The sequence below is a fragment of the Geotrypetes seraphini genome, chromosome 1 (genome assembly GCF_902459505.1).
Source record: "Geotrypetes seraphini chromosome 1, aGeoSer1.1, whole genome shotgun sequence".
NCBI lineage: Eukaryota > Metazoa > Chordata > Amphibia > Gymnophiona > Dermophiidae > Geotrypetes > Geotrypetes seraphini.
This window is the reverse complement of record NC_047084.1, coordinates 338,340,366-338,367,414: the sequence shown is the minus strand read 5'-3', so window position 1 is coordinate 338,367,414 and position 27,049 is coordinate 338,340,366. Positions and strand designations below refer to the sequence as shown.

The following is a 27,049-nucleotide window of genomic DNA, read 5'->3' as shown; positions in this document are numbered from 1 at the left end:
TTGGGAATCCATTGCAGAGCCATGTAACAATCATCAAGTTTAGAAAACACCACACATTTAATGCTAAGCGAAAGGAGCAAATAATAGAGGGTGACCCCAAACATTTAGGTTGTAGCTATGGGTTAGTATACATATTTTTATGTATATATTTTTCAAAGTATGAATATAGCGATTGTGCATCTGGGAGACAACAGTATCTGGCTTGAGCGGCATTTACATCGTATTAATGCTGTCAAGGTTCTTGGAAATATCCTTGGTCTTGCCTAATTAGTGGCTGCCGGAACTCATTTTCAACAAACGATATTCCTTGTATATTAGGTGATACAGTAGCCTCTGCAAAAGTCATTGGTATTTCTTGGTGAATACCAAGAGGTGTTGTTGCTTCGGTGCCTACAGGCAGATAATTGGCAAATGCATCATCAGTCACTATTGGGACGCTAGCAGGAGTTATTCCTATGGGCAGTTTGCTCTGGCCAACGGGATCAAGCCCCAGGCTGGGATAGTTTACATTCGGGTTTGGTAGCATAGGCCCTAGGACTGCTGGGTTGCCTTCAGGGATGATGGCTGTTTGTCCAGGCCCTGGATTAGCCCCAGCAGCGGGAATATTTATATTTGGAAACTGTACTATGCCCCCTTGTCCAATTGCTTGGCCTCCCTTTGCTGGCAGATCGTCTTCCATGGTGAAGTCTCCCTGGAATCCTCGATTTTGTGGCATGTCTCCAAAGCCAGGCCCCATGCCTACAAATCCTGGATAGATAGCACTATAGGCAGGGGGACCCACACCAGCCATGCCATCCTATAAGCCAGAAAATACAGTGTTTAATTCAGAAAGGAATTATTAAACTATAGGCTTCTTATTTCTATTCATTAAATATGATTTAAAACACATTTTGATTTTAGCAAATGTGTATTTATAATGCAACTTTATCTTTAGTGTAATATCTTTTATATTGATTTTTCTCTTTTTCCAGGCATACTGGAAAATTACAACTTGAAACAAAGAGGCCTATACTGGCTCATACCAAAGGTCTATCTGGTGGTGTACGGCCAGGGCCTTCAGCGGATTCGATCCATCCCCCTAAAGGCCCTGAGGACACTGCTCTGAATTTTATAGGTTGAACAGGCAATAGGCAGATGCTGCTCAGCCAATCAAATTCAGATCAGCACTGTCAGGGCCTTCAGCCTAGGCGCCCTACTTTTTTTTTTTTTTTAAATATGCTGTTTGACTGGTTGAGCAGGCTGCCTACTGAACAATTCAAACTACATCAAGCAAAAAGTAAACAAAACAAACAAAAAAGCAGGGCTATAGAGCTGGATTTTCATTGAATCCCCTGAAAGCCCTTACCACACGCCACTGGGTCTATCGCGCCCAGTATCTATTTCATCAGTAGTCAGTCTAGGATCCCGAAGAGTAGATTCATTCCTCCTGCCAGAGATAAGTGTTGACTTTTCCAAGTCAGTGATTTCCAAACTTTTTATTATGGCAGAACCTGAAAATATTTTTTTCAAGTTCCTCAATTTATGTAAACATCTTTATGTTCATGCAAACAGATTCTATAATCTAATTTCTTGAGGAACCCCTGACATAAGAACATAAGAAAAACCTTATTGGGTCAGACCAATGGTCCATTAAGCCCAGTAGCCCATTCTCACGGTGGGCAATCCAGGTCACTAGTACCTGGCCAAAATCCAAGGAATAGCAATATTCCATGCTACCGAGTTCAAAGAGCTCAGTTTGGAAATCACTGATTTATAGTTTATGGTTTATTAAGATTCTAAACCCTTTTCAAACTCATTGTCTTGTTTATAACTTCTGACAACAAATTCCATTGTTTGTGTGCTGAATGAACGACGTTGCCTCTGATTTGTTTTTAAATGTGCTACTAAATAGTTCATGAAGTGTCTCCTAATGTTAGCACTGTTTGAAAAGGATAAACATTCAGTTGGTGGATGATTTTAAAACTGTCTTGTGGAGTACAATTTTGACTAGACAATCACTGAAATTCTCTCTCAGCTCAATATTCAAAGTGATTTAACCAGATAAAGCACCTAAGACTGCCTATCCTACCTATTCAGACAGTGCCAGTGAATATCCGTTCTAACCTCCCCCCCCTTCCCGCTCTGTCTTTTTAGTGTCAGAGCAGTCTGTGAGCAGAGCTTAAGTGGAGCCTGTACTTAACTTGCTAGTGATGATATTCAGATAACGGATTATGTAAGCACATAAAGTCAGAACAGCAAAAAAGCTGTCCTGATTTATCTGCAGAGCTAACCGGGCACTGGTTGGAATATTGGCGGGTGCCCAGTTAAATCCTGAGTAGCAGCCTAAAGGATTTCTAGTCTTCCCTCTTTCTCCAGCCTCCAAACACAGCCTCTGACTAGGCTCTCTTACGCCTCCACCCCCTTTAGGCCCTCCAGGCGTACCTTTTCTATTCCTGGTGTTCTAAGGGGGCCTTAGCATTTTTTTGCTACTTCAGCTTGTCTGCGGTGTTTAAAGACAATAGTCCAATTCTTTATATGTGAGTTTGCAAACCATTGGACCCCTGAGGAAGGCGTGTTCGCCGAAACACGGACCGTGTAGGATCCGGGTGGATTTTTATCACCATATTTTTTTTAGCATTGTACTTAATTGAATTTTCATGGTTTTATATGTCAGTGTTTAATAAATTATCTCCAGACCATCTGTATCAACAGTTTTTGTTTTTGTTTGCATCGGTGGATTGTTTTCACTGTGGATCATCGGGTCTCCCCATTTTTCTTTGTTGTTCTAAGGGGGTCCAACTGACAGGACCGATGCTCACTTCTTCTTGCCTGTTGTTGATCTTTTTCAAAATGACTGACATGTCCCCTAGCGGCAGTTAACAAGATGCTAATTGCCACTAATAACCAATTATTGGCTGTAATGTTAGTGCTAATTTGAAGTAATTAGCAGTTACATGCTGAACTGCCCCTAATCAGCATGAGAATTATCCTTGTACACTCACTATTTTGCCCTTGGCCACCTGTACAAATAGAAGTCCAATTTTGGAGTGTTTTCTTTGCAGCTGCCATGGGAGAAAATTTGAATAGTTCATTCTCTGGGCAGTGCATGAGGTTGTTCTGGTTCTTTTACATTCCATTTATTGATACTTGTATCCTACATTTCCCAATTAAGGTTCAATGTGGCTTACAATCAATATCACATAAAATTACATCGCACAAAATTAAATTAACACCCATTACGGATCAAGTTCTTAAATTGGAATGTGTTCAGCCTAGTATGAAACCTTAATTTTCCTAACATCTAATTTCCAAAGGCCATGAATTTCACCATTTGTTTCCCTGAAGAATGAACCGTTTAATACACAATTTTGTTATTTAGGGAAATGAAGGATGAGATACTCCCTAGACTCCTTTGTAGCAATATGTGTTGAAAGATGCACATCGTGCACATATCCTGGAGCAATATTTGGTAGTCCCTTTTCAACATGAAGTGACAGTTACAACCCACAGGTATAAGAGGGCCAACCTGCAGAAAGCCCTCTGATTGAAGGCATGGAGCCGGGTTAACCTTTATGAACTGGTAGCGACTACTCTAACCATCTTGCTGGGTAAAACTGATGGGTCATTTAAATTGTTGTCGTTATTTACTATTGTCCACTGAAGTTAGGTTGTGGTATCTGCCCTACTACCACCTAATTGACCAATCATGGGGCATGCTTTTTTTTAAAAAAAATCGAAGGCGCCATTCTAAGGTGCCGGTCTCATGCCTATGGAGGCACATAGGGAAGCCTACAGCTGCCTAAAGCCAGCGGAGGTGTGGTTTGCACTGGAAGTGGCCTTAGGCATCTGTAGGGATCTCTATGTGCCTCCATATGTGCAAGACCTGCACCTGAAATGTAGGCCTTTAAAATGCTGGCCTACATTAAGGCGCCTGTTTTACAAAACTGCCACGATTCTTCAAACGGTGCTAGTGCGTGATTGCCATAAACTTGGCGGCTGTTTCTTTGGCGGCCGCCAATCCCAGCTCCATTTATTTATTTTTAAAAAAATTAATTATAGAAGCCGGCCCTATGTTAAGAGTCCATTATTTCCCTTTGAAAAGTGACTGCCTTGTGTGAGGTCCAAAACTGCCCATATGCATTAAAAAAAAACACAAGCTATTCATAGCTTGTAAAGAGTGATACTAAAAGCCTTTTCTTGTATTAGGTTGCTTGAGATTGATTTTTGGTGTAGGAGAAGTGATTGGTGCTGCTATTATTGTCAGGGAAGTATTTTATTTTGATTTTATGTTGAATGTTATGTATATTTGTATTTTTTTTTTTGGTAAGATGTTTGAAATGTTTGAAGTGTAACCCTGAAACCCGTTCTGGGCTCTTTGGGGACAATGGGATAGAAATTGAAATAAATAAATACTATAATAATAATAATAATAATAACAGTTTATATACTGCAGGACTGTGAAGTTCTCTGCGGTTTACAATGATTAAAAATAGTACAAATTGAGTGGAACTGACAAGTTAGTACTAGCGAATCGTGGTTCTAGGGATCAGTTAAGTGGGAAAGATTGTACAAATTAGTTGCCGAAGTAGTTCAGGAATAGATATGTTTTTAGGTGTTTACCTAAATTCCCCGTAAGTATTAGCTAGCATACGTAATGGAGGGCCACAGAAAAAAAAGCTAATGTCTCACTAAATAAATGACAATTTTGCATGAGGTAAAACTCCCCATAGTTTTCTAAATCTTTCCTTTAACTGTTAAAGGAAAGATTTATAAATTACACTTCTCCCTCCGAATCAGTGGTTTCATTATCCACTGATTCGGTTATTCACAATTTTTTATTTATATATAAAAAAGCTAATTCTGGACCTTCCCCGCTTCCCTCCCGGCATCCCAGACCCCCACCTGGGAACTCACAGTAGCCATTTGCTATGAGTGATCTGCACGGTGCAGGAGCTTAGGAAGATGTGTGTGTGTTGTTGTACTTCGCCTTGTAAAAGGCAGATTATAAATAAACAAACCATCTCACCAGTGTGTTCATAAGAAAAGAAAATACATTTCATCTCAATTTTTAGTGAATTGTACTGCTGTTTAATGTATACCAGCATGCAATTTCATGCTTTTCTATACTGCTTATACCAATGAAAAATTTCATGATCAAGTTCCAGTCCTATGTGATTCACCTAGATTACCTACCTGAATTTCTTCTGAGCTTACAATTCCCAGCCTAGCAGGGGCGCCCTTTGGAAAACAAACATATTAGAACATGGATCAAGCAAGTATCTTGCAGCAGGCTGATTTAATTAAGATTTAGAAACACTGCTTTTCACATCTTTTAACAGCCTCTATGAAGGTTTGAATACAATTAACTATATGTCTGATATCTAATTCTGCTATACCCATTCTACAAGTATAATCTTAGGGCTCCTTTTACTAAGCTGCGAAAGCATTTTTAGCGCACGCAGAATTAACGCACGTGCTAAACCCATGCTACGTGGCTAGAACTAATGCCAGTTCAATGCTGATGTTAGCGTCTAGCACGCATGGCAATTTAGCTAGAGAAAGATGTTCAGCTGGCAGAGCTTTGTTTATAAATTTTTATCAACACAACTAATATTCTACTTTATCCTAAAGCAAAAAAAAGAAAAAATAAATAAATAAAATTGTTGTCTGGTTTCTGCTTTCCTCATCTTTCTCATTCAATTCCTTCCATCCATTGTGTCTTCTCTCTGCACCTTCCATTTGCTCTGTTACTGTGCCTCTCCCTTCACCTCCCCCAATTGATCTGGCACCCATGTTCTTCCCTCCGCTCACCCATAGTCTGGCATCTGTCTTCTTCCCTTCCAGTGTCTTCTCCCCACTCTCTGTTCCCCATTTCCCTTCAGCGTCTTCTTCCTACTCTCTGTTCCCCATTTCCCTTCAGCATCTTCTCCCCACTTCCTCCACCCCACCTTCCCCAGGTCCCTTCAGCTTCTGTTTTTTTCCACCCCACCTTTCTTCCTTCCTGCCCCATACCTTTGCGGCAGGCAATTTCTAAATGTTTCCTACCAGAAGCCGGAGCATTGAAATAGCGTGTGGCTGCAGGAAAGGTTGTCTCTGCAACTTCGGTTGCGTCAGATGACCTTTATGGCAGCCGCATGCAATTTCAACACTCTGGCTGCTGGTAGGAAACATATTTAGAAATTGCCTGCCGTGAACGTAAGGAGCAGGAAGGGAGATGCTTGGGCATCGTCGGCGATCGATATGGAGTAGGGAGGGAGCGCACGTTCCTTCCCTTCACTGTGGAGACAAGGCCATTCACTGCTCCACTGGGCGGTAAATGGCCTTCTCCCCGCACCCACGGCGACTACCACTTTTCTCTCCCCCCGTTTCGGCAGGACACCCGTGGCTATTTGCAGCTAGCCGCAGGTAACAGCCACCATGTCATTCTCTAGTCTACATTTCCAGTGCTTAAGTTTTTTCCTTAGGTGCCTGTAGCCATGATTCTGAAAAATGGCGCCTAAGCATAATTGACGCATGGCCAGTGCCGTTTTTGTAGGCGCTGCCCGATTTAGGCTCTGTTTACAGAATTTGGCCCCATATATAAAACTTATTTTGCACTTCGGCACAAATAGCATCATTTGTGAAATTATTCAACTTCATATTAATTATACTTTTGAATGTAGCATTCTGCATATGAGATATTATTCAAATAAATAGCTACTTAGAGGCAGTAATGTAGAAGCATGCAAAATACATTAACTATTTTTGCATAAACTACATGCAACATTTCAATTTTCAGAATACCAAAAATATAACTACATCTCAAGGAGATCTAAATATTAGTTTTGAGAAATTTTATATTAAAGTCTACATGCTATTTTTCTAAGTGCACTCTTTTACATGAAAAAATTATATATAAATGTCTCAAGAGTGGCATGAAATGATGCAGCGTAGTACACTAGCTTCAAGAGTTTCCTAAGCCATAATGAACTGGTGCAAATCTGTTGCTAACAATGTTCCAGGTGTAGGCAGGGTTAGCATTTTCACAGATCACTGAAACCATTTATAGGCACACAGTTCAGACAGTTAAAGGTGGCATAGAATGTCAAGAGTAAATAAATACATTTATTCTAGTTTCAGGAAACATAATTTTTGCCAGGATTCCAAATAGTTCAGTCATGATTTTTACCCGAGAAAAATGCAGTGGGACCCAGATATCCAGGAAACCGCTTGAGAGCCATTTTCTGCTTTCTCTGTGAACATATCAACAGAACATTGAAGGATCCTGTCACAATTTTGTTTCCTGGAACTGTACCAAAAGAGTAATACACAGCATGACAATTTGTACAAAGTGTAATTACCCAAGACTGATTCAACTGGAGCTCCTCAGTAGGATGGACATTTGTTTACAACAATATGGGAAATCCTATGTCATTATGTATTGTTATCAAATGAAAAGGAATAGAAAAAATTCAGGTATCATTTGCTGACAATATTGTGCACTCTTTTGACAAGAGTGAGCATTATTTGCAAAGAAGGTGTCCACTGAGCATGTGCGAGCTGTCGCACATGCACGAACCACTACACATGTGCGCATGGAGCCTGATTCATGTGTCAATCGCGGTCAGGTGCCGCTTCTGGAATCTGGATACTGGTACCTAGTGAGGACCTTAGGCGCTGGAAGTGGAAGCCGGGGCTTTACAGGCCTACATTTCTAGCACCTAGGGTACTTGCAGAATTGTGGCCAGTGGCACCTAGTGATACTGAAGTCCGGTGCCTCCCCTAAACATGCCTACTGCTGGGGCTTCAATCTCACTAGGCGCCAGTCCCGGATGGTACCTAATGGTGCCTAATTTTTAAAAATTAGTTTTTAATAGTGCAACCAATTATTGCACCATTTAAAACCAATTAAAACATGTTATGTGCTGGCAAGCACGGCCTAAGCACTTGATGGTGACTTTTTTGAGAATCTAGCCCATGGTGGGTACTTTTTCAGAAAAAGTGCGTCCTCTTTGCTCATAGTGCATCTCTTTCAAAAGAACGCACAATTGACTCTGCTCCTGTGACACAAAATGAATAAAATGACCATTCCTAGAAACGATACAAGAAACACCACAAATATTTTCTGGCTGCCCATCCCTACTCTTCATCATGTCTTGTTCTTTCCTAAATAACCACCAATTTAGTTTATCTAATAATCATCTAAAGCAGGGGTATCAAAGTCCCTCATCGAAGGCCGCAATCCAGTCGGGTTTTCAGGATTTCCTCAATGAATATGCATGAGATCTATTTGCATGCACTGCTTTCATTGTATGCTAATAGATCTCATGCATATTCATTGGGGAAATCCTGAAAACCCGCCTGGATTGCGGCCCTCGAGGAGGGACTTTAACACCCCTGATCTAAAGGGACTTATGCTTTTTTTCATAGATACAGAATGGACTAAAATCCTTACCCCCCCAAATTCTGTATATAGTGCCATAAGTTGTTTGGGCAATTTGCACACACAATGTAATTGTTTAAAGCAGGGGTGTCCAACCTTTTGGCTTCCCTGGGCCGCATTGTCCAAAAAAAAAAAATGTTTCTGGGGCCGCACAAACACTGCGGCAAGACAGAGGAGGGAGCCGCAAGACGGTAAACACCCAGGGGCAGCAGAGGGAAACACTTCATCGCCCTCGACTGGGGCCGCACAAAATACTTCACGGGGCCGCAGGTTGGACACCCCTGGTTTAAAGAGACCAACTGAATGAGGATAAAACCAAATTCTTATAATTAAGTCCACCTGGGATCACTAGTGATGCTACCCAATGGTTACTGTATAATACCCCACTGAAACTGGAGACAGAACTGAGAATTTTGGGTATTATTTTTGATAGGCATCTAAAATGGGAAACACAGGCATGAGCTTTAACTACAAGGATGTTCGTGCCACTGAGAAAATTAAGATGAATTCATCATTGCTTTGATGGAGAACACTTCCAGTTATTAGTTCAATCACTTGTATTATCTCAACAAGATTACTGTAATGTTCTCTATGCAGGTTGTACAGTAAATATATGTAAAAATTTACAGACCATCCAGAATGTTGCTGCTAGGCTTATATTCTCCGTTAGAAAAACATACAGGGACTCATATGTAAATACTAGTCAGTAAATTGGATAGAATAATAGGTGAGAAACTGACTATAATGATACTATATACCAGTGGGGAGAGAGCAAATGACTCCTAAAAACGCTCTGAGAAGTGAAACTCTGAAGGGGAGGTGGATACCTTCCCTTGGGACAAGAGTTTGCCGTCCAGTCATTGCATTTTACTTTATAGAACTTCACTTTCTGGCCACTGGTAAAATTTTGAACTGTTTGAATAATTTATTAAATCGACAAAAACTTTGTTCAAAAATTGTTATACAAAAAGATTCTTGCTCAATGGAAACTATACACTTATCTGTGCAAGCTTTTTTTAAGGTTTGTGGTTGTAAAGGCTCTTAGGGGTCTCAACGCGGCCCCGTTTCGAATATTCTGCTTCAGGAGACCCGATGCTATACACTGTGAAACCTCTGTTGTAACCACATTTCTTTCCAAGAGATGATCGTTTGTCAACTTCAAAGGTTTGAAGTCTTTGGAGTCATTTGCTCTCTCCCCCAGTTTCTCACCTATTATTATTAGGCTTATATTCTCAGCAACAAGACGTGATAAGGTGACACCTTTATATCTCAGCTTACATTTGCTTCCTTTCGAAGCAAGAGGCATTTAAAAAAAAAAAAAAATTATTGGTTTTTTTGATCTTCCATAGAGAAATCCCAGGCTACACGATGACGTTAGTATAGCTGAAGTCCAAAGCAAACAAAAAAGATATAGGGCTCCTTTTACTAGGCTGCGTTAGTGTTTTTAGCACACACAGCATTTTAGCACGTGCTAAACCCTCGCTGTTCAGTTTGAACTCACACCAGCTCAATGCTCGCGCTACCGTCTAGCGTGCATGGCAATTTAGCACGCGCTATTCCGTGCGTTAATGCCCTAATGCGGCTTAGTAATAGGAGCCCATAGACTACCCACGAACAAGCCATTGGGTTGCTTTTATAGGAGCTCTTTATGCATTCTTTTATATTTGATGAGATTATTCTGATTTGGACTCCTGATGAAGGTTTGCTAACTGAAAGTCAGCTTGTGTTGAGTCCTATATGAGAATTTTTTTTTTTTTCCCAATAAAGAGCTTTTGCTGAATTGATTGCATCGCTACTCTTCATTGCGCTTTTTTCTACTTTCACTTGTTTGGCCCTCTTGTTGAATTTAGGGCTCCTTTTAATAAGCCGCGTTAGGGCTTTAACGCGCGGTATAGCGCGCGCTAGACCTTAATGCCAGCATTAAGCTGGCGTTAGTTCTAGAAGCGTAGCGCACAGTAATTTCCTGCGTGCGCTAAAAACGCTAGTGCACCTTAGTGTAACTACCATCTGTTAAGAACGATAACTTGCTTGGCAATTATCTGAGGTTAAGATTTCTGAATCCTAGAGGAATTAAATATAAAACAATACATTCTATCTCTTTTCCATATCTAGCGGCAAAGTGGTAGAACTCTCTTCAATACAATACATCCCCTCCTATGACAGTTTCTGTAAAGTCCCGAAGACCTATTTGTTTGCAAGATATCTCATTCATACTAGCAGATGATTTTGTAAAGGTTTTAAAACCTATTTGTCTGCACGATATCTTTCTCTTTCTCTCTAACAAATAAGCAGATCTACTATGCTTTTATGTTTTGATTTTAATGTGAGAATGTAATTTTGATTTTATTGTAAGATTATAATTCCTGGAGATGACCAGCCTCTTATTAATTCGGAAATCGCATTAAATTCCTATTGGGGTATATTAGCGATTCATAAATGCTTATGTAATGTAATTGGCACTAATGGGCAATTAACACCTCATAATTGATGCTACCGTATTTTTTGCTCCATAAGACGCACTTTTTCCACCCCCAAAAAGGAGGTGGAAATAAGAGTGTGTCTTATGGAGTAAATACCCCCCACCCTGTAGGCAGCCCCCCTGGTACCTTTTTTTTAAAGTTCCTTTTCCGCGCTCCTGCCTGTCTCCCTTGCCGGATGGCTCTTCATCGGTTTAGGCAGAGCAGCGCAGAAGGCAGGCGTGTGCTGTTTGCATTCCTGCCTGATCTGGCGCTGCTCCCCGATTGGCTGCAGTCAGTTCTCGAGAGTCACGCCGCTCTGCCCGAACCAAAGAAGAGCTGTCCTGTGAAGGAGACAGGCAGGAGTGCGGAAAGGGGACTTTAAAAAAAGGTACTGGGGGGGGGGTGCCTGTGCTGCCTATGGGGGGGTTGTGCCTGTGCTGCCTATGGGGGGGGGGGGTTGTGCCTGTGCTGCCTATGGAGGGGTGCTTCTGCTGCCTACGGGGGGTGCCAGTGCTGCCTACAAGGGGGGTCCTCTGCTGCCTACAAGAGGGGCAGGTGCCTATGCTGCCTATGGATTTTTTGCTCTGTAAGACCAGAGGGGGTACAGGGCAGGGTGGTGGGATATTTTTTTTCTGAGTTTTCCTCCTCTACAGGTGGGTGCGTCTTATGGTCCAGTGCGTCTTATAGAGCGAAAAATACGGCAACCGGCACTAATTGGAAATTATGTGCACCACTTGGAAGTGCATTCTATACAGTGATGCATATCAGTTCTAGTATGCATATCTCAAAGGGGGCATGGCCAAGGGAGGAGCATAGGTGGATCCTGGCCTTTCCTAAAAGTTATGCACATTGATATACAATATGCCCAATCTGCACATAACTTAAATGCAGGTATTTTGGCCTGATTTTCCTTGGCCTAATTGGGTGCACCTAAATGTGAGTGATCCGTACAGCTGCTAAGCGCAATTCTATATATGGCACGTGCCTTTTATAGAATTCACTAAGCATTATTCTAGTCGGTGCCAATTTCTTTGCCACTATATATAGAATCAGGCCCTTAGTAGATAAGACCTAAATATCTATCTTATTGGAGTTTTGTTTGAAGCTTATTCTCACGTTATGCTTTCTCCATGGCAGAAATGCTTTAGTCCGACTCAAACTTGCGATTTATTCAGTATTTCTGTAAGAGTTAATAATAATACAGACTTACTCTATTTCCTGCTTTGTACTGCATGTAATAAAGTCCAGGGTAAATCTAAATGGAAAAATAAAAGGGAGGATATGTATTCAGAGGAATGTTTAAAAAAAAAAATCCCCAGAAATATATGTTACATAAATGAATGGAAATAGAAATGGAAAGTAAGCTTACAGGTTGCTGTTGGGGTGGTTGCATGGGTACCTGCTGCCTTGGTACTTGGTGCATTGGTATCTGAAACCCTGGTACTTGCTGCATGGGTACCTGCTGCATTGGTACTTGTTGCATGGGGATCTGTTGTTCTGGAACTTGCTGTATGGGTTCTTGGTGCATCAATTTATATATGAATGGATACATCTAAACAACAAGCACAAGAAAAGAAACTGAACACAGGGGGGGCAATTTGGGGGGTTTCTGCCAGGTACTTGTCACCTGGATTAGCCACTGTTGGAAACAGGAGACTGGGCTACATGAACCACTGGAATGACCCAGTATGGTTATTCCTAATTTTATACATGCGAAGTTCAGAAATGGGCCTATTATATAAAAGCAACATAGACACCTACGTATGTGCCTTCCTATAATAGGCTCCCGGATCCATCTCCAGTAGTACACAAATGTCAACGCACACATTTATACCTGCTCCAAAGAAGGTATAAATTGGTGCTTGTACTCCTGGAGGCTATTTTATAAAATCATTTTCACTTGCATGTTGATTCATATACATATACATAGCCTCTTATAAAGGAAATGGATGGTATTTGATATTACCGCCTCTCTTTGGCTACAATCAAAGTGGTTTACATATTCTGTGCAGGTACTTAATTTTGTACCTGGGGGCAATGGAGGGTTAAGTGACTTGCCCAGACTCATAAAGAGCTGCAATGGGAACAGAACCCAATTCCCCAGGCACTGTACTAGCCATTGGGCTACCAGCTGGCTTAAGAGTATATGTCTGTATATGGCCGTTTGGCAGAGGATGGGCTGGGGAGGACTTCGACGGCTGGAAGGGTGTAGATCTATTTATTCAATTTTCTATACCATTCTCCCAGGGGAGCTCAGATCGGTTTTACATGCATTTATTCAGGTACTCAAGCAGTTTTCCCTCTCTGTCCCGGTGGGCTCACAACCTATCTAATGTACCTGGGGCAATAGGGGGATTAAGTGACTTGCCCAGGGTCACAAGGAGCAGCGTGGGTTTGAACCCACAACCTCAGGGTGCTGAGGCTGTAGCTGTAGCTTTAACCACTTCACCACACTCTTCCCCCTATAGATGGACTGGAGTGAGCTTTGATGGAGACTTCAGTAGTTGGAACCCAAGAACGGTACAGGGCAGAGATTTGGATTCTTGCCCAGAAATAGCTAAGAAGAAGAAGAAGAAAAAAAAAAAACCCAACCCAACAAATTTTTAGATTGAATCAGGTTGGGCAGTCTAGATGGACCATTCGGGTCTTTATCTGCCGTCATCTACTATGTTGCTATGTTACAGGGAAGAGTATGGGTGGAGTTCACCCACTAGTATGTGCAGAGACTAAGAAATATGCTAATCTTTGTGTATACCTGTACAATCCAGGTTTGCACATTTGTACAAGTTCTGCTGCTTTCACTAGCATTTTATAAAGACTCATAAGCCCCTACAGATCATAATTATCAACATGGTCTGCTGTTGCTACTTACCACTAACTTGTACTACTCTAGCACATGTCCCATTTTATGCAAGGGAACCTAGTTACTAATAAATGGGATTAACAGTAAAATAACTTCCTCCCTTAGGGTTCCTTTTACGAAGGTACGCTAGCGTTTTTAACACACGCACCGGATTAGCACACGCTAGCCGAAAAACTACCACCTGCTCAAGAGGAGGTGGTAGCGGCTAGCTCGTGCAGCATTTTCGCACAATTTTTAACGCGCGGCATTTTAATGCACCTTCGTAAAAGGAGCCCTTAGTATTTTCATAAAATAGCGCCTAATAAGGCATCTACTTGCCCTCTTCAACCAAGTGCACTGTTATCAAATTACCCTCCACATATGCACATGCATATCTTATAAAATCGTAATTCAAACTACTTCCCCCCAATAATCCCTATTTATGGATGTTGGATCCTCAGAACCTGGCCAGTACCAAAAGTATTCTTCCAGGTATGTAATGGCCTTCCAGTTCCTCACATCCATATTTTCCATTATATTTTTACCATTTTAGTGTTATAAACTTTTTACATGTAGCATAATTGAGTTTCAAAAATCCTAAGCAACCTCCCTCCAACATGATCGTATTTTGTGTTTTGTTGCATCAGGTTGGAGGTCCTTTCAAAGAGCTCTAAGAAGCTTAATATTTCAGGTAGTGGGGCAGAATACATTTGGTACTGGCCAGATTCTGATGGTCTCTCATCTATAAATAAGGATTATTTGGGGAAGAAGTTTTGAATAATTGTTTCCGCTTATGAGTTAACTTAGGATACTATAGATATAGTCACAGAGTATTTTATAAAAATAAAAAAAAATCCATTTAGATCACAATTCTGATCTAGTTCCACCCTGATCCTGAGAAAAACTAGATACAGGGACAGTGGCGTAGTGAGCATGAGAGGCACCCAGGGCGGTGGTGCCCCTCCCTCGCCCTTGTCTCCTTCCCCGCTCCTGCCTGCCATGTGCACCCTTCCCTTCCCCCGTACCTCTAGTTGAACTTGTTGCTCGTGGCGGTCAACAATGTACTCCTCGCGACCTTGTCGACTCTCCCTCTGATGTCACTTCCTATGCGAGGCACCCAGAAGCGACGTTGGCGGGAGAGCCAACGGGTTCGCGAAGATCATGTTGTTGACCACCGCAAACAACAACTTCAACTTGAGGTATCCAAGTTTCCTTGTCATTTGATATGCTGTTTATCAAATATGACCTAAATGGTTTACAATGGAGAGCTAAATTAAAAGAAATAAAATACACCAAATAATGGTATAGTAAATAAAATTTAAAAAGGGGGATATGTAACAAAAGGACATACTGGAATAGAGGGAAGGAGGGGTGGGAAAGGTGAATAAATACATTGAGATCAAAAATAAAACAAAAGGGAAGGGAGAGTACAATAGAACATAAGAATTGCCGCTGCTGGGTCAGACCAGTGGTCCATTGTGCCCACCAGTCTGGTCACGTGGTGGCCCTATGGTCAAAGACCAGTGCCCTAACTGAGACCAGCCCTATCAGCGTACGTCCTTGTTCAGCAGGAACTTGTCTAACTTTGTCTTGAATCCCTGGAGGGTGTTTTCCCTTACGACAGACTCCGGAAGAGCATTCCAGTTTCTACCACTCTCTGGGTGAAGAAGAACTTCCTCACGTTCGTACTGAATCTATCCCCTTTCAACTTTAGAGAGTGCCCTTTCATTCTCCCTACCTTGGAGAGGGTGAACAACCTGTCCTTATCCACTAAGTCTATTCCCTTCAGTACCTTGAATGTTTCAATCATGTCACCTCTCAATCTCCTCTGTTCGAGGAAGAAGAGGCCCTTAACCATCTTAGTCGCTCTTCTCTAGACCCTTTCGAGTAGTACCGTGCCCTTCTTCATGTATGGCGACCAGTGCTGGACGCAGTACTCCAGGTGAGGGCGCACCATGGCCTGGTACAGCGGCATGATAACCTTTTCCGATCTGTTCGTGATCCCCTTCTTTATCATTCCTAGCATTCTGTTTGCCCTTTTCGCCACCGCCGCGCATTGCGTGGACAGCTTCATCGACTTGTCGATCAGAACTCCCAAGTTTCTTTCCTGGGAGATCTCTCCAAGTACTGCCCTGGACATCCTGTATTCGTGCATGAGATTTTTGTTACCAACATGTATCACTTTACACTTATCCATGTTGAACCTCATTTGCCATGTCGATGCCCATTTCTCCAGGAATGGGGGGAGGGAAAGGGGGTGCATGCATGGAGGGGAGGAATGGGGGTAGGGCGGAGATGAGGAGGGGTACTGGCCCCCCCAACATGGTCCCCAGGACAGACCGGCCCCCTCTCCCCCACTTACTACGCCATTGCACAGAGAGCCTGATTCTATAACGGTGCTTAACTCCTAGGCACCATTCAGTGCGATTGTCAATCATTCGCTAGGCACCATTCACAGAATCATGCCTGGTGATGTCGAAGTGGTCTTAGGCACTTGTTGGCATTAAAACCTTGGGCGCACTCCCATTTAGGCCAGGGTTTTCTTGGTCTAAATGAGTGTGCCTAAGGTAGGCACCTACTGGTGTCTAAGTCAAACCACGCCCAAAATCTGCCCCAAATCTGCCCATGACCATGCCTACTTGCTGGTAGGTGTCTCGGTGTAGATGCTTATCTAAAAGTGGTAGGCGTCTACTGAGTTAGGCGCCTACTACTTAATTGTTTTTAAATTGCACTTTCAATTATCAGTGCCGATTAAGCCAATTAAGAAAATTAATTTAGGCAACTAGATTGGCTAGGCACCTTATTTTAGGCGTCTTTTATAGAATCAGGGCCAAACTGTGTAACAGTAGGTGCAATCTTACAATGTGGGCACTGTCCGTGCTGTATGCTGAATGAACGTGGCAGGGGAGACCATTCTATAACTTTGGGGCCAACAAATAGAAGATGTAACTGTGCACAATTCTATAAATGGTACTCAAAATTTGGCACTGTAGAAAACCCGCACTAAGCATGACTCTATAAAGGACACGAACCCTCTTTAGAATAGTCCCAGTGCCAAGTCCCATGCCTAACTTTAGACACCAAACTTAGGCCTGCTGAAACCTGGTATAAATACTGATGTCCAAGTTAGACGCGTTGAGGCAATATTCTGTAACTACACATGCAACTTTTTGGAATGCCCCTGACACGGCCATGGTCACACCCCCTTTTGAGTAGTGCACTAGTAGAATTAGGCGCCAGGCTTTATTGAGTAGTGCTCAACCAGATGCATGCGCACATTTTATGGAGTGACAATTAACATCGATAATTAGTTGCTAGCATCCCCTTATTGAGGGTTAAGGGCTCGTTAATTAATTTGTGTGTATCACGGGTGCATGCAAATGTAAGCACCATATATAGAATTTAGGGTTATGCGACTTGTGCACGCATATTCTAGAATGCTGCTGTGTGCATACATACCACTTACACACATGAATGCGATATGCATAAGTGCTTTTAGTTTCGTTTTCACAGAGACAGCGGCACATACTCTTGATTTCATTATCGGATGTTTAATAGTCCACTAAAGCATCTGTAATAGAAGAATATGAACATTGATGTTTATTGATTCGTCATCAGAATCCAGACTCCCGAGGCAGGCCCTTTGGGGCCGAAACACGATCATGTCGAGTCATTTCAAACAATAAAGGATATTGAACATCGATTAGTCACCTTCGTTGTTTGTTTTCTGCTTTCATGTGTGTGAATACATACCACTTCCACACATGAATGTGATATGCATAAGTGCTAGTAGTCTGTAATCTTAGCATGCAAATTATGCTTACAGTTAGATGCTAAAGTTATAGGATTAGGGGGTATATGGGTACTTAGTTGTTGTATAAAGATTCATGCACTGTAACTTCCTCCGCTTTGCCTAAACTAGGTCCTGGGAATGCCTACATACAACAAACCTGTACGTATATACTGCTTTGTTCACACGTAATTATAAGTATATATACCTTGTGGCTTTTTCCACATATAAACAGGTTTTGCAAGCAGAAAATTATGACATTATTAATCCCCACAGGAGTAATGTTATGAAATATGTTCCATGTGTAAAGCATGATTCATACATGGAAGATGGCTGTTATAAAATAGTGAATATCGGAGTCTGAATTTCAGCTGGAAAGAGACCAATTTAGAAGACTAGCTCTTAAACCCCCTCCTTTACTAATGTGTAGCATGGGTTTTAACGCCAGCAGCAGCGGTAACTGCCCCGATGCTCATACGAATTCTATGAGGAATTCTACATGTTAGTAAAGGAGGGGAAAAGTTAGGAGTGCAAGCCCTTTGAATATCACATCATAGATTTTATGAATTTTGGCCTCAATGTTTCTATAAATTGAAGTGAAAAATTCATGTAAAATGTGAGGTTTTTCTCCAGCCATTTACCTCCACTTTTTTGCATATTTCCCTTTAGATGCTGTCGATGGGCAGAATGGATGGGCCATTTGGCATTTATCTGCCATCATGGTTCTAGATAGGATTTTCACACATCTGTATAAATGTAGGGTTTCCAGATGTCCTTGAAAACCCGGACATGTCCTCTTTTTAGAGGACATTCCGGTTGCCCGGGGGGATATCCGAAACCTGGCAGTTTGTCCAGATTTTGGAAGACCTCGAGCTCTAAGCCACGCCTGGAGGGCCTTCGAGCATGTGCAGACATAATGTGATGATGTTACATGAATGTGCACGTGTGTGATGTCATCATGTCACATCCACGCATGTTCAGAGGCCTTCAAGATGTGGTTCCGAGATCAGGAAAGAAGAGATAAAGTTCGTGTGGGGGCAGGTTGGGGCGAACAGGGTGTGGCTGGTGGTGCAATGGGGCGGGACTGGGCATAGTGGGTAAGGCTCGGGCAGAACAGGGTGGGGCCACGTGCCCTCGTTTTTGACAGACAAAATCTGGTAACCCTATATAAATGAGTAAATGAACTCCTTGCACCCAGGGGCGGATTAATGCATTGGCAAACTAGTCACATGCCTAGGTTCCAAAGAGATGAGTAATTCATTGGTTCCCAAAGCAGAGTTTTGTTCTGGTAAGTTGCTGGCTGAAATAAAAGTGGAAAATCCGGACCCATGAAAATGCCCCCAAGCTCGCCCAGTTCAGTCCGCATTATGCCCCATCTCGCACCCCATTCCCACCCCCTTAACTTGTTCATGCGTTGGGACGGCATCCGCACATGTGCGCATGACATCACTGCGTTGCATCTGCGGATGCCATCCCGACGTCATAAGCTTTTCAAAACCCGGACAAAGTGCTGGGTTTTGGAAAAGCTGTCCGGATCCCCCAGATATGTTCGGACATATCCGGTGAAATCTGGACGTCTGGTAACCCTTAGTCAGGGTGGACTACAATCATTAGTGTCTGAAGAAGTTGGCCTAGTTTTCCCACCTTCAGTGCATTCTTCTCTGGTTGGCCGAAGGATTTAGTGAGTAGGACTTCTCACCTAGTGCTGCCAATTTTCATTTCAGTCAAAGCCCACGCAGGGCTGGAGTAGCCTAAGAGTTAGTATAGCCTATGAAGCAGGATCAATTCACACTACAGCTCCCTGTGACTCTAGGCAAGTCCCTTAACCCTCCATTGCCCCAGGTACAAAATAAGTACAGTACTTGTATATAATATGTAAACTGCTTTGATAATAACTTCAGAAAGGCGATATATTAAAATCCCATCCCCATTCCCTTTCCGTTTTGTGGGAGTTTCAAAATATGTTTATATTTCAATGGGGGAGGCATCAAAGGGTTAATCTTTCCCTGCTTGAATAGAGCATAGAGCCACTGTACCGACCTGCTGGGTTTGTCCTTCTGCTGGCGCCACCTGCTGCTGGATCAGTGTCGGTTCCCCTTGTTGGAGGGCTGGCTGCCCCTGCTGGATAGCAGGTAGCTGACCTTGCTGCACTGGCATTAGAGTTGGCTGTTGAGGCAGATTCTGTGCCTGTAGTCCAGGTTGCTGGGGCTGGAAGGGGGTTGGCAATGAAGGCAGAGGTAGTGGATGCACCGGCAAATTATACTCATACTAGAAAATAATAGTATTAAAAACAGATGAATTAATAACAGAAGTGATGGGAATATATAAAAAAGAAAGCTACAACTTATCTGAAAAATCAATGTCCAACAAATATTTGGCCACACATCCTCAGTCACCTTATATTATATCAAAAACCAGTTATAAATATTTAAATATACATATGTGAAAAGTTCAGACCCAACAACCAACCTCTAGTGATGAACATGGAGGCAGTTGTAAATGAGACCATCACAGCTGTTCACTATCTCGTACCACCGCATCATGACAGATCTTATACTCTAAACCAGTGGTTCCCAACCCTGTCCTGGAGGACCACCAGGCCAGTCGGGTTATGGGGATAGTCCTAATGAATATGCATGAGAGAGATTTGCATATAATGGAGGTGACAGGCATGCATATTCATTAGGGCTATTCCAAAAACCCGACTGGCCTGGTGGTCCTCCAGGACAGGGTTGAGAACCACTGCTCTAAACCAGTGGTATTCAACCTAGCCCTCAGGGACCACCTGAATATGAATGAGGATATCCGGAAAACCCAGACTGGCCAGGTGGTCCCTGAGGACTGGGTTGAATACCACTGCTCTAAACCATCTATCCATTGCTTATCTTTAGTGGTGATAGGGCTGTGACACCTCTGCAACTGCTCCAGTCCAAATAATGAAATTCTAATAAATGCTGTCTCTCATTTACCTCGACACCCCCCAACTCGAGTTTCACAAATTGGAGCTTCTTCAGGAGGGGACACCAAGAGCAGAGCTCCCAAACCCGAACTAACTGACAGCATTAGGTTAGAGTTTTTTTTGCTATAATATAAGGTGATTAAGGATGTGTGGTTAAAGAAGATCACCTGAGTTTATTTATTTATTTTTCGATTTATATTGAGTTCAACAAATATTTGGGTCAGCATTCAGTATGTATGGTCATGGTGTTAATTTATGCACCGGCACTGGATCTTTAAACTAATAATTATATTAATTATTGTAGATAGTGGTGCTGGCTATTTGTGGTGACAACTCCATACTATCCATTTCGTTTAGGCTTATTCAGCTGGAGGGGATGATGAGTAGTTAATGGCTGAGATAGTGTCAATCTACAGTTCAAGGTCCATAATTATACAGATAGTATTGGGGGAGTGGGGAATAAATATTCAGCCAGCGGACATGAGCATTTTTTTTTCTTTTTTTTTACCTGCCACTGGCTTTATGCCCAGATATTCAATGCTAGGCCATGTCTAGGCACGGACACTGAATATCCGGGTAAGTGCGGCGGCTGGTACTTATCCAGTTAAGGCCATTAAACTGACACGTGATAACGACAAAAGACTGGACTGTGTTTTATGCAGCCCAATTTGACCTTATGCGGTTAAGTGCTGATTCTGCCTCGACTCCACCTTGGGACTGCCTACAGCATAGCCAGATAGTTGGTGGTTAAGTGCCGCTGATTCAGTCAAGCAGAAACCTTGCCTGCTTGGCTAAATCACTTTCAGTATCAACCTCTGAGTATTTAAGGGTCCTTTTATTAAAGTGCGTTAACCGATTTAGCATGCGCTAAATGATAAAGAATCCATTATATCCTATGGACATCTTACCATTTAGCGAGTGCTAATCTTTAGCGTGTGCTAAATCAGTTAGCGCACCTTAATAAAAGGACCCCTTAGTGATTTAAATGACCTGATGGTATTCATACATTGAATATTTTTAAACAACTATACAGTGTCAATTCGCAGGTTTTGAGGAAGACGGTGAAGAGCCCTGAAAGTGGGACAGAGGGACGCTTGCGTATGGGGTGACTGAAGTGTGAGCAAGAGCGAGTGTGGGAATAAAGTTCAAGTCTCTGTATGAAATTCTGGACTCTTAGCAGCATATTTGCTAAATCTTAGCACACCCAACAGGGAGGGTGCACTTCTCATATCTGTCATGGCTTTTCTCTAAAATGCAACGACCTCTCCCTCTTCGATATACTAAGTCTCTCTAAACTTCTCTGTACCAAGTTCTTCTACTTTTCTTTGGAGTTCCTTTCTATATCAATTCCTGTAAACCGTGCCGAGCTCCACTTCTGTGGAGATGATGCGGTATACAAACTTAAGGTTTAGTTTAGTTTTAGTTTAGTTTAGTCATTCACTTTGGGACGACTATTGTTTGTCTTGACGTTTATGGATGCTTTAACCAAACAGTGCTGATATAGACCGCTGTCTGGTTGGCATCCAACCACTACCCCAGTGTGCTGCCAGAATAACTTGGGTACATTGCTTTGCTGGGATGTCTGTGTGACATAGTAACATAGTAACATAGTAGATGACGGCAGATAAAGACCCGAATGGTCCATCCAGTCTGCCCAACCTGATTCAATTTAAAAATTTTTTTTTTTTTTTCTTCTTAGCTATTTCTGGGCGAGAATCCAAAGCTTTACCCGGTACTGTGCTTGGGTTCCAACTGCCGAAATCTCTGTTAAGACTTACTCCAGCCCATCTACACCCTCCCAGCCATTGAAGCCCTCCCCTGCCCATCCTCCTCCAAACGGCCATACACAGACACAGACCGTACAAGTCTGTGGCCTGTCTACTAAAAATGCTGGCCCCCTCCTACATCCCAATGGCTTGCGCTATGCGTTTTTCATTTGGATTTGGGTTATTTTATTTAAAAGTAGTGAAAAAAGATAGATGCACTAAGCGCAAACACACCTAGAAATTGTCTTTTTTTTTTTTTTTTGGGGGGGGGGGTTAGGACAGAAGAGATAGCCATTGTGCTGTTTCAAAAATGGCCATGTCCTCTACCTGATTTTTGGGTGCATTTCTAAAAGCATCTAAGCTCAGATTTAGGTGTCATATCAAAAAATGTCTTTCCATAACTGCTTAGCAATCTGGGCACTGCACAGCAGTGCCTCCAAAGACCCAGAAATTTATTACCAGTACCCAGAGGCATCCAGCACTGCATATATGGATTGAATTCTACCAGCAGTCTCCAGTGTTTAATAAAACGCTGAATATCAACCAGCTAATATAACAGGGCAGGATGTGCAATGGCAAACAGCTTCAACCCTGTATACCAGGGGTAGGGAACTCCGGTCCTCGAGAGCCGTATTCCAGTCGGGTTTTCAGAATTTCCCCAATGAATATGCATTGAAAGCAGTGCATGCAAATAGATCTCATGCAGATTCATTGGGGAAATCCTGAAAACCCAACTGGAATACGGCTCTCGAGGACCGGAGTTCCCTACCCCTGCTGTATACCTTAGTTTTTCTTGTTGAAGAAGGAAATGTACCTGTTGGTTCTCATGCTCCTGGGGTCTCTGAGGCCTCCATGCGTTTGTGAGGTGTGGTGACAAGAAGCCGCGCATCCACAGGGTAGTAAATGGCTCATTGTAGCCGTATCCAGAATACTAAAGACATCATAGTAAAGACACAGTCACTTGACTTTTTGCAGTGCTATCCAGTGATTATTCATTTAAGTGGAATGATATTTACAAAATTTCAGACTATAAACCAAGGGCTCCTTTTACAAAGCCGCGCTAGCGGTTGTAGCGCACGCACTGGATTACGCATGCTATAGTGCGCGCTGGTCGAAAATCTACCACCTGCTCAAAAGGAGGCGGTAGTGGCTAGCGAGTGGGGAAATTTAGCACGCACTATTCCGCGCTTTAAGGCCCTAGCGCGGGTTTGTAAAAGGAGCCCCAAGTGTTTTTCATGTCTTATGGTAAAATATATATATTTTTTGGGAAATGACTAGAAGCGAAGTTGAGAAAGATGAGCACATAGCAGGATTCATTCAGGAGGACATTTGCTAATAGCACAGGCTATCACCATGACTGGCGCTAAAAAACGCTCCACAGTTTTGCAAAAGGGGGGATAAAATAGAAATACATAGACAAAGGTTAAATTGAACCAATAAGAAGCTGGACTCTGCATACAATGCAACACCACAGAAACAGTGACACATGTCTCCTAAAGCAATAAATAAATAGAAAATTTTTGTTCTACCTTTGTCTTCTCTGGTTTCTGCTTTCCTCATCTTCTCATTCAATTCCTTCCATCCACTGTCTCTCTTCTTTCTGCGTCTTCCATTTGCTCTGTTACTGTGCCTCTCCCTTTCTCCCCCCTTTCAAATTGGTCTGGCACCCATCTTCTTCCCTCTGCTCCCCCCATAGTCTGGCATCTCTGTCTTCTTCCCTGCCAGTGTCTTCTTCTCACTCTCTCTTCCCCATGTCCTTTCAACGTCCTCCCCACTCTGTCTTCCCCATGTGCTTTCAGTGTCCTTCTCCCCCTCTGTCTTCCCCATGTGCTTTCAGCATCCTTCTCCCCACCCTCTGTCTTCCCCATGTGCTTTCAGCGTCCTTCTCCCCCTCCTCTGTCTTCACCATGTGCTTTCTGTGTCCTTTCACCCCTATGTTTTACCCATTTCCCTTCAGCTTCTTTTCCTCTCCACCCCCTCCTTTCCTCCCTTTCTCCCCCCCTGCCCCTTACCTTTGTGGCGCTTTCTTTCTCCCCCTCCCCCTGGGCAACAGGCTCGGTCCGACAAACGTCTCTGCCCTGTGGCCGGCGATGTCTAAACTGCTTCGTACAGCAGCCGGCTGCTGTATGGCTGCCGTAAAGGTCGTCTCTGATGCAACTTCCGGTTGCGTCAGAAATGACCTTTACGGCAGCCACACGCAACTCCAGCTGCTGTAAGAAGGTAATTTAGACTCGTGGCCATGAAGGTAAGGGGCAGGGAGGGAGAAAGGGAGCTGTTTCAAATTCATCGCTGAATTTTCCGGACCTGGCCGGCTGTGCACCCCACCTAAGCCTGCACCTGGAGTGGACCGCCCCCCCCCCCCCTCAGCAGCATGTCACTGCTGCTGAAAGAACTGTTTTGTCTGAAATTTTGTTTTGTTGCAATAAATTATATATTATTGCTAGGAAAGCAGAGAGTTGGACTTCTCAGGTCTTACTAAAATCTCCACCAGCCTCCAAACTAAACACTTGGTCAATTTACCTGTACTAGGAGTTTGAGGCTCAAGCATCTGCAAGGCCTTCACCCGGTCACAAAAGGCAGACTAGATAGGCCATATGATCATTATCTGCCTTCATTTTTCTCTGTTTTTATCTGAAAACTCAAGATTTGTCTGGCTAACTTCCAAAGTTAGCTGGACAGTCCCTGATGTAATGAACTTAAGGCAATATTGACCAACTGCTTTGGAATAAACACTAGTATATAACTTATACACTTTTTAAACATTTAAAAACATAAAAGTAATTATTACCGAAGGCAATTTGTTCACACCCATCCCATATGGGTTACTGTACTGTCTCATGGTCTGAGGGAGAAAAAAATACATGGAAAATTATTTCACGCTGAAATGAAGGTGCTAGTCAGATGATTTCCTTGGTTAATACACTCAGAGCCCTTACCAAAAATATTTCCAATAATCAGAAAGTTATAGAAAATCCATATTGAAGAAGATTCTTGATCTTCAGATCTTGATATCTGTTTTATGTTGCAATCATATGGAAAAAAAATCCTCCCTGGTAACTGAATAAGTTATACTTCTAAGAAAGAAAGTAAGCAAAAATAGACCTACTGAGATTTTTGGGCCAAAGAAATGGCCCAAAAATGGGGGTCTCAGCTTATATTCGGCCAGCACCTCCCTGCACCCTCCTGGACCTGTTGCAAACCTCCGCAGGGCCTGCGTGTAAGACCTGGTGGGCCGGGATAGGAGGAATCCCTCCTGCCTCCTGTCCTGGCCGACTTGAAAAACTTTTACCTCCCTCCTGCCTCCCCTGCGTACCTTTAAAATCCCCAGTGGGCCTGCGGTGGGCCAGGACAGGAGGGATCCCTGTCCTGGATGACTGTGCCTTCCTTTACCTCCCTCCCACCTCCCCCGCCTCCCTGCATACCTTTTACAATGCCCGGTGATCCAGTGGTGAACCACAGCAGAAGCGGCATTTCTGAGCTCCTGCCCTGTGGAGGGCTGCTAGTGATTGGCTGCTGCGAGTTCTTGTGAGGCCTGTGAGAACTCATGGCAGCCAATTACTAGTAGCTCTCCACGGGGCAGGCAGACTGCTCCTGTTCCAGTTCACTGCTGGACCACCGGGATTGTAAAAGGTACGCAGGGGAGGCTGGAGGTGGAAAAGGAAGGCATCAGGTATAAATTAATAGGCCTTAACAATCAATAATTATACTTTATTGACTCTAATTTAGATATGTGCAGGTATCTATAACCCTGTGCACCTAATTTCCATAGTGCACGACTCACAAAGGGGGCATGACCAGATGTTGGGGAAAGTCAGGTTAGGGGTGTTCTGAAAATTTGTGTGCAGTTTTATAGAAGAAGGCCATTTACGTGCTGAAATGCCTTAAGTTTTGTGGAAGATTGGTAGTGAGGAGAGTGAACTAGGACAGTGGTTCTCCACCCAGTCCTCAAGACACACCTAACCAATCATGTTTTCAGGATACCCACAATGAATATGCATGAGAAAAATTTGCCTATAATGGTGGTAGCATCTGCATATTTATCTCATGCATATTCAATGTGGGAATCCTGAAAACCCGAATGGTTAGGTGTGTCCTGAGGACTGTCCTAATCACTCATTTTGATGCTTCTTACTCAAAGAGTAAGTCTAGCATGCTAAAAACCTTTTGTTAAGCCAAATATGTAATATGAACTAAAAAAACACAAAAACTGTTCCAAATGTCAACATTTTCTGAAAATTCTGATATCAAAGAGAAATTATTTTGCCCATGTACAACCAATGGGGCTATTTAACTAAATCTTAGTGCACATGAATGGATTTAGTGTGCATTAAATGCTAAGAAGATGTTATTTCTAATGGTAAACTGCTTGAGTTTTCACAGTTGCAAAATAAATATGGCCTCAATAAATCAGAAAGTTTTAGATGGTTGCAATTGAAGCAGGCCATTCAGGCGGGGTTCCCTGAGTGGAAAAATCTTAATAATCAATATAGTATGGAGTTCTTATGCTTTCAGGCGGACTTCCTGGGTCACCAGGCTGCCCAGTGGTATAAATTGTTAACTGGATTTATTAAAAAGAAACCAAACAATGGTTTGAGAGACATTTGGAGCATTGAGATTAAGCATCAAATTTCTGGGTTTCAATGGACACAAATTTGGACTTGGAGGATAAGATGTACAGTGTCGGTATCTATGAGACAAACATGATTTTTCTGTTACATAGAGCATTATGGACCCCTGTTCGGTTACAAAAATTTGATAGCTTTAAGTCTAATAGATGTTGGCACTGTCATCTTGAAGCAGGAACTTTGGATCATTTATTATTCTATTGTCCA

The 27,049-nt window shown here is 42.7% G+C and overlaps 1 protein-coding gene across 1 annotated transcript; it reads right to left on the bottom strand.

Annotated features, from left to right (window-relative positions):
• Positions 1-232: 232 nt before the first annotated feature.
• AMBN (ameloblastin) lies at positions 233-25,056 on the bottom strand. Its single transcript, XM_033960290.1, has 7 exons — positions 25,006-25,056; positions 23,032-23,148; positions 19,533-19,760; positions 12,230-12,412; positions 12,071-12,115; positions 5,173-5,217; positions 233-796 (listed from the first exon to the last, which is right to left on the bottom strand). Exons 1-7 carry the CDS (start codon positions 25,054-25,056, stop codon positions 233-235), a joined length of 1,233 nt encoding a protein of 410 aa, XP_033816181.1.
• Between the last annotated feature and the right edge of the window lie 1,993 nt (positions 25,057-27,049).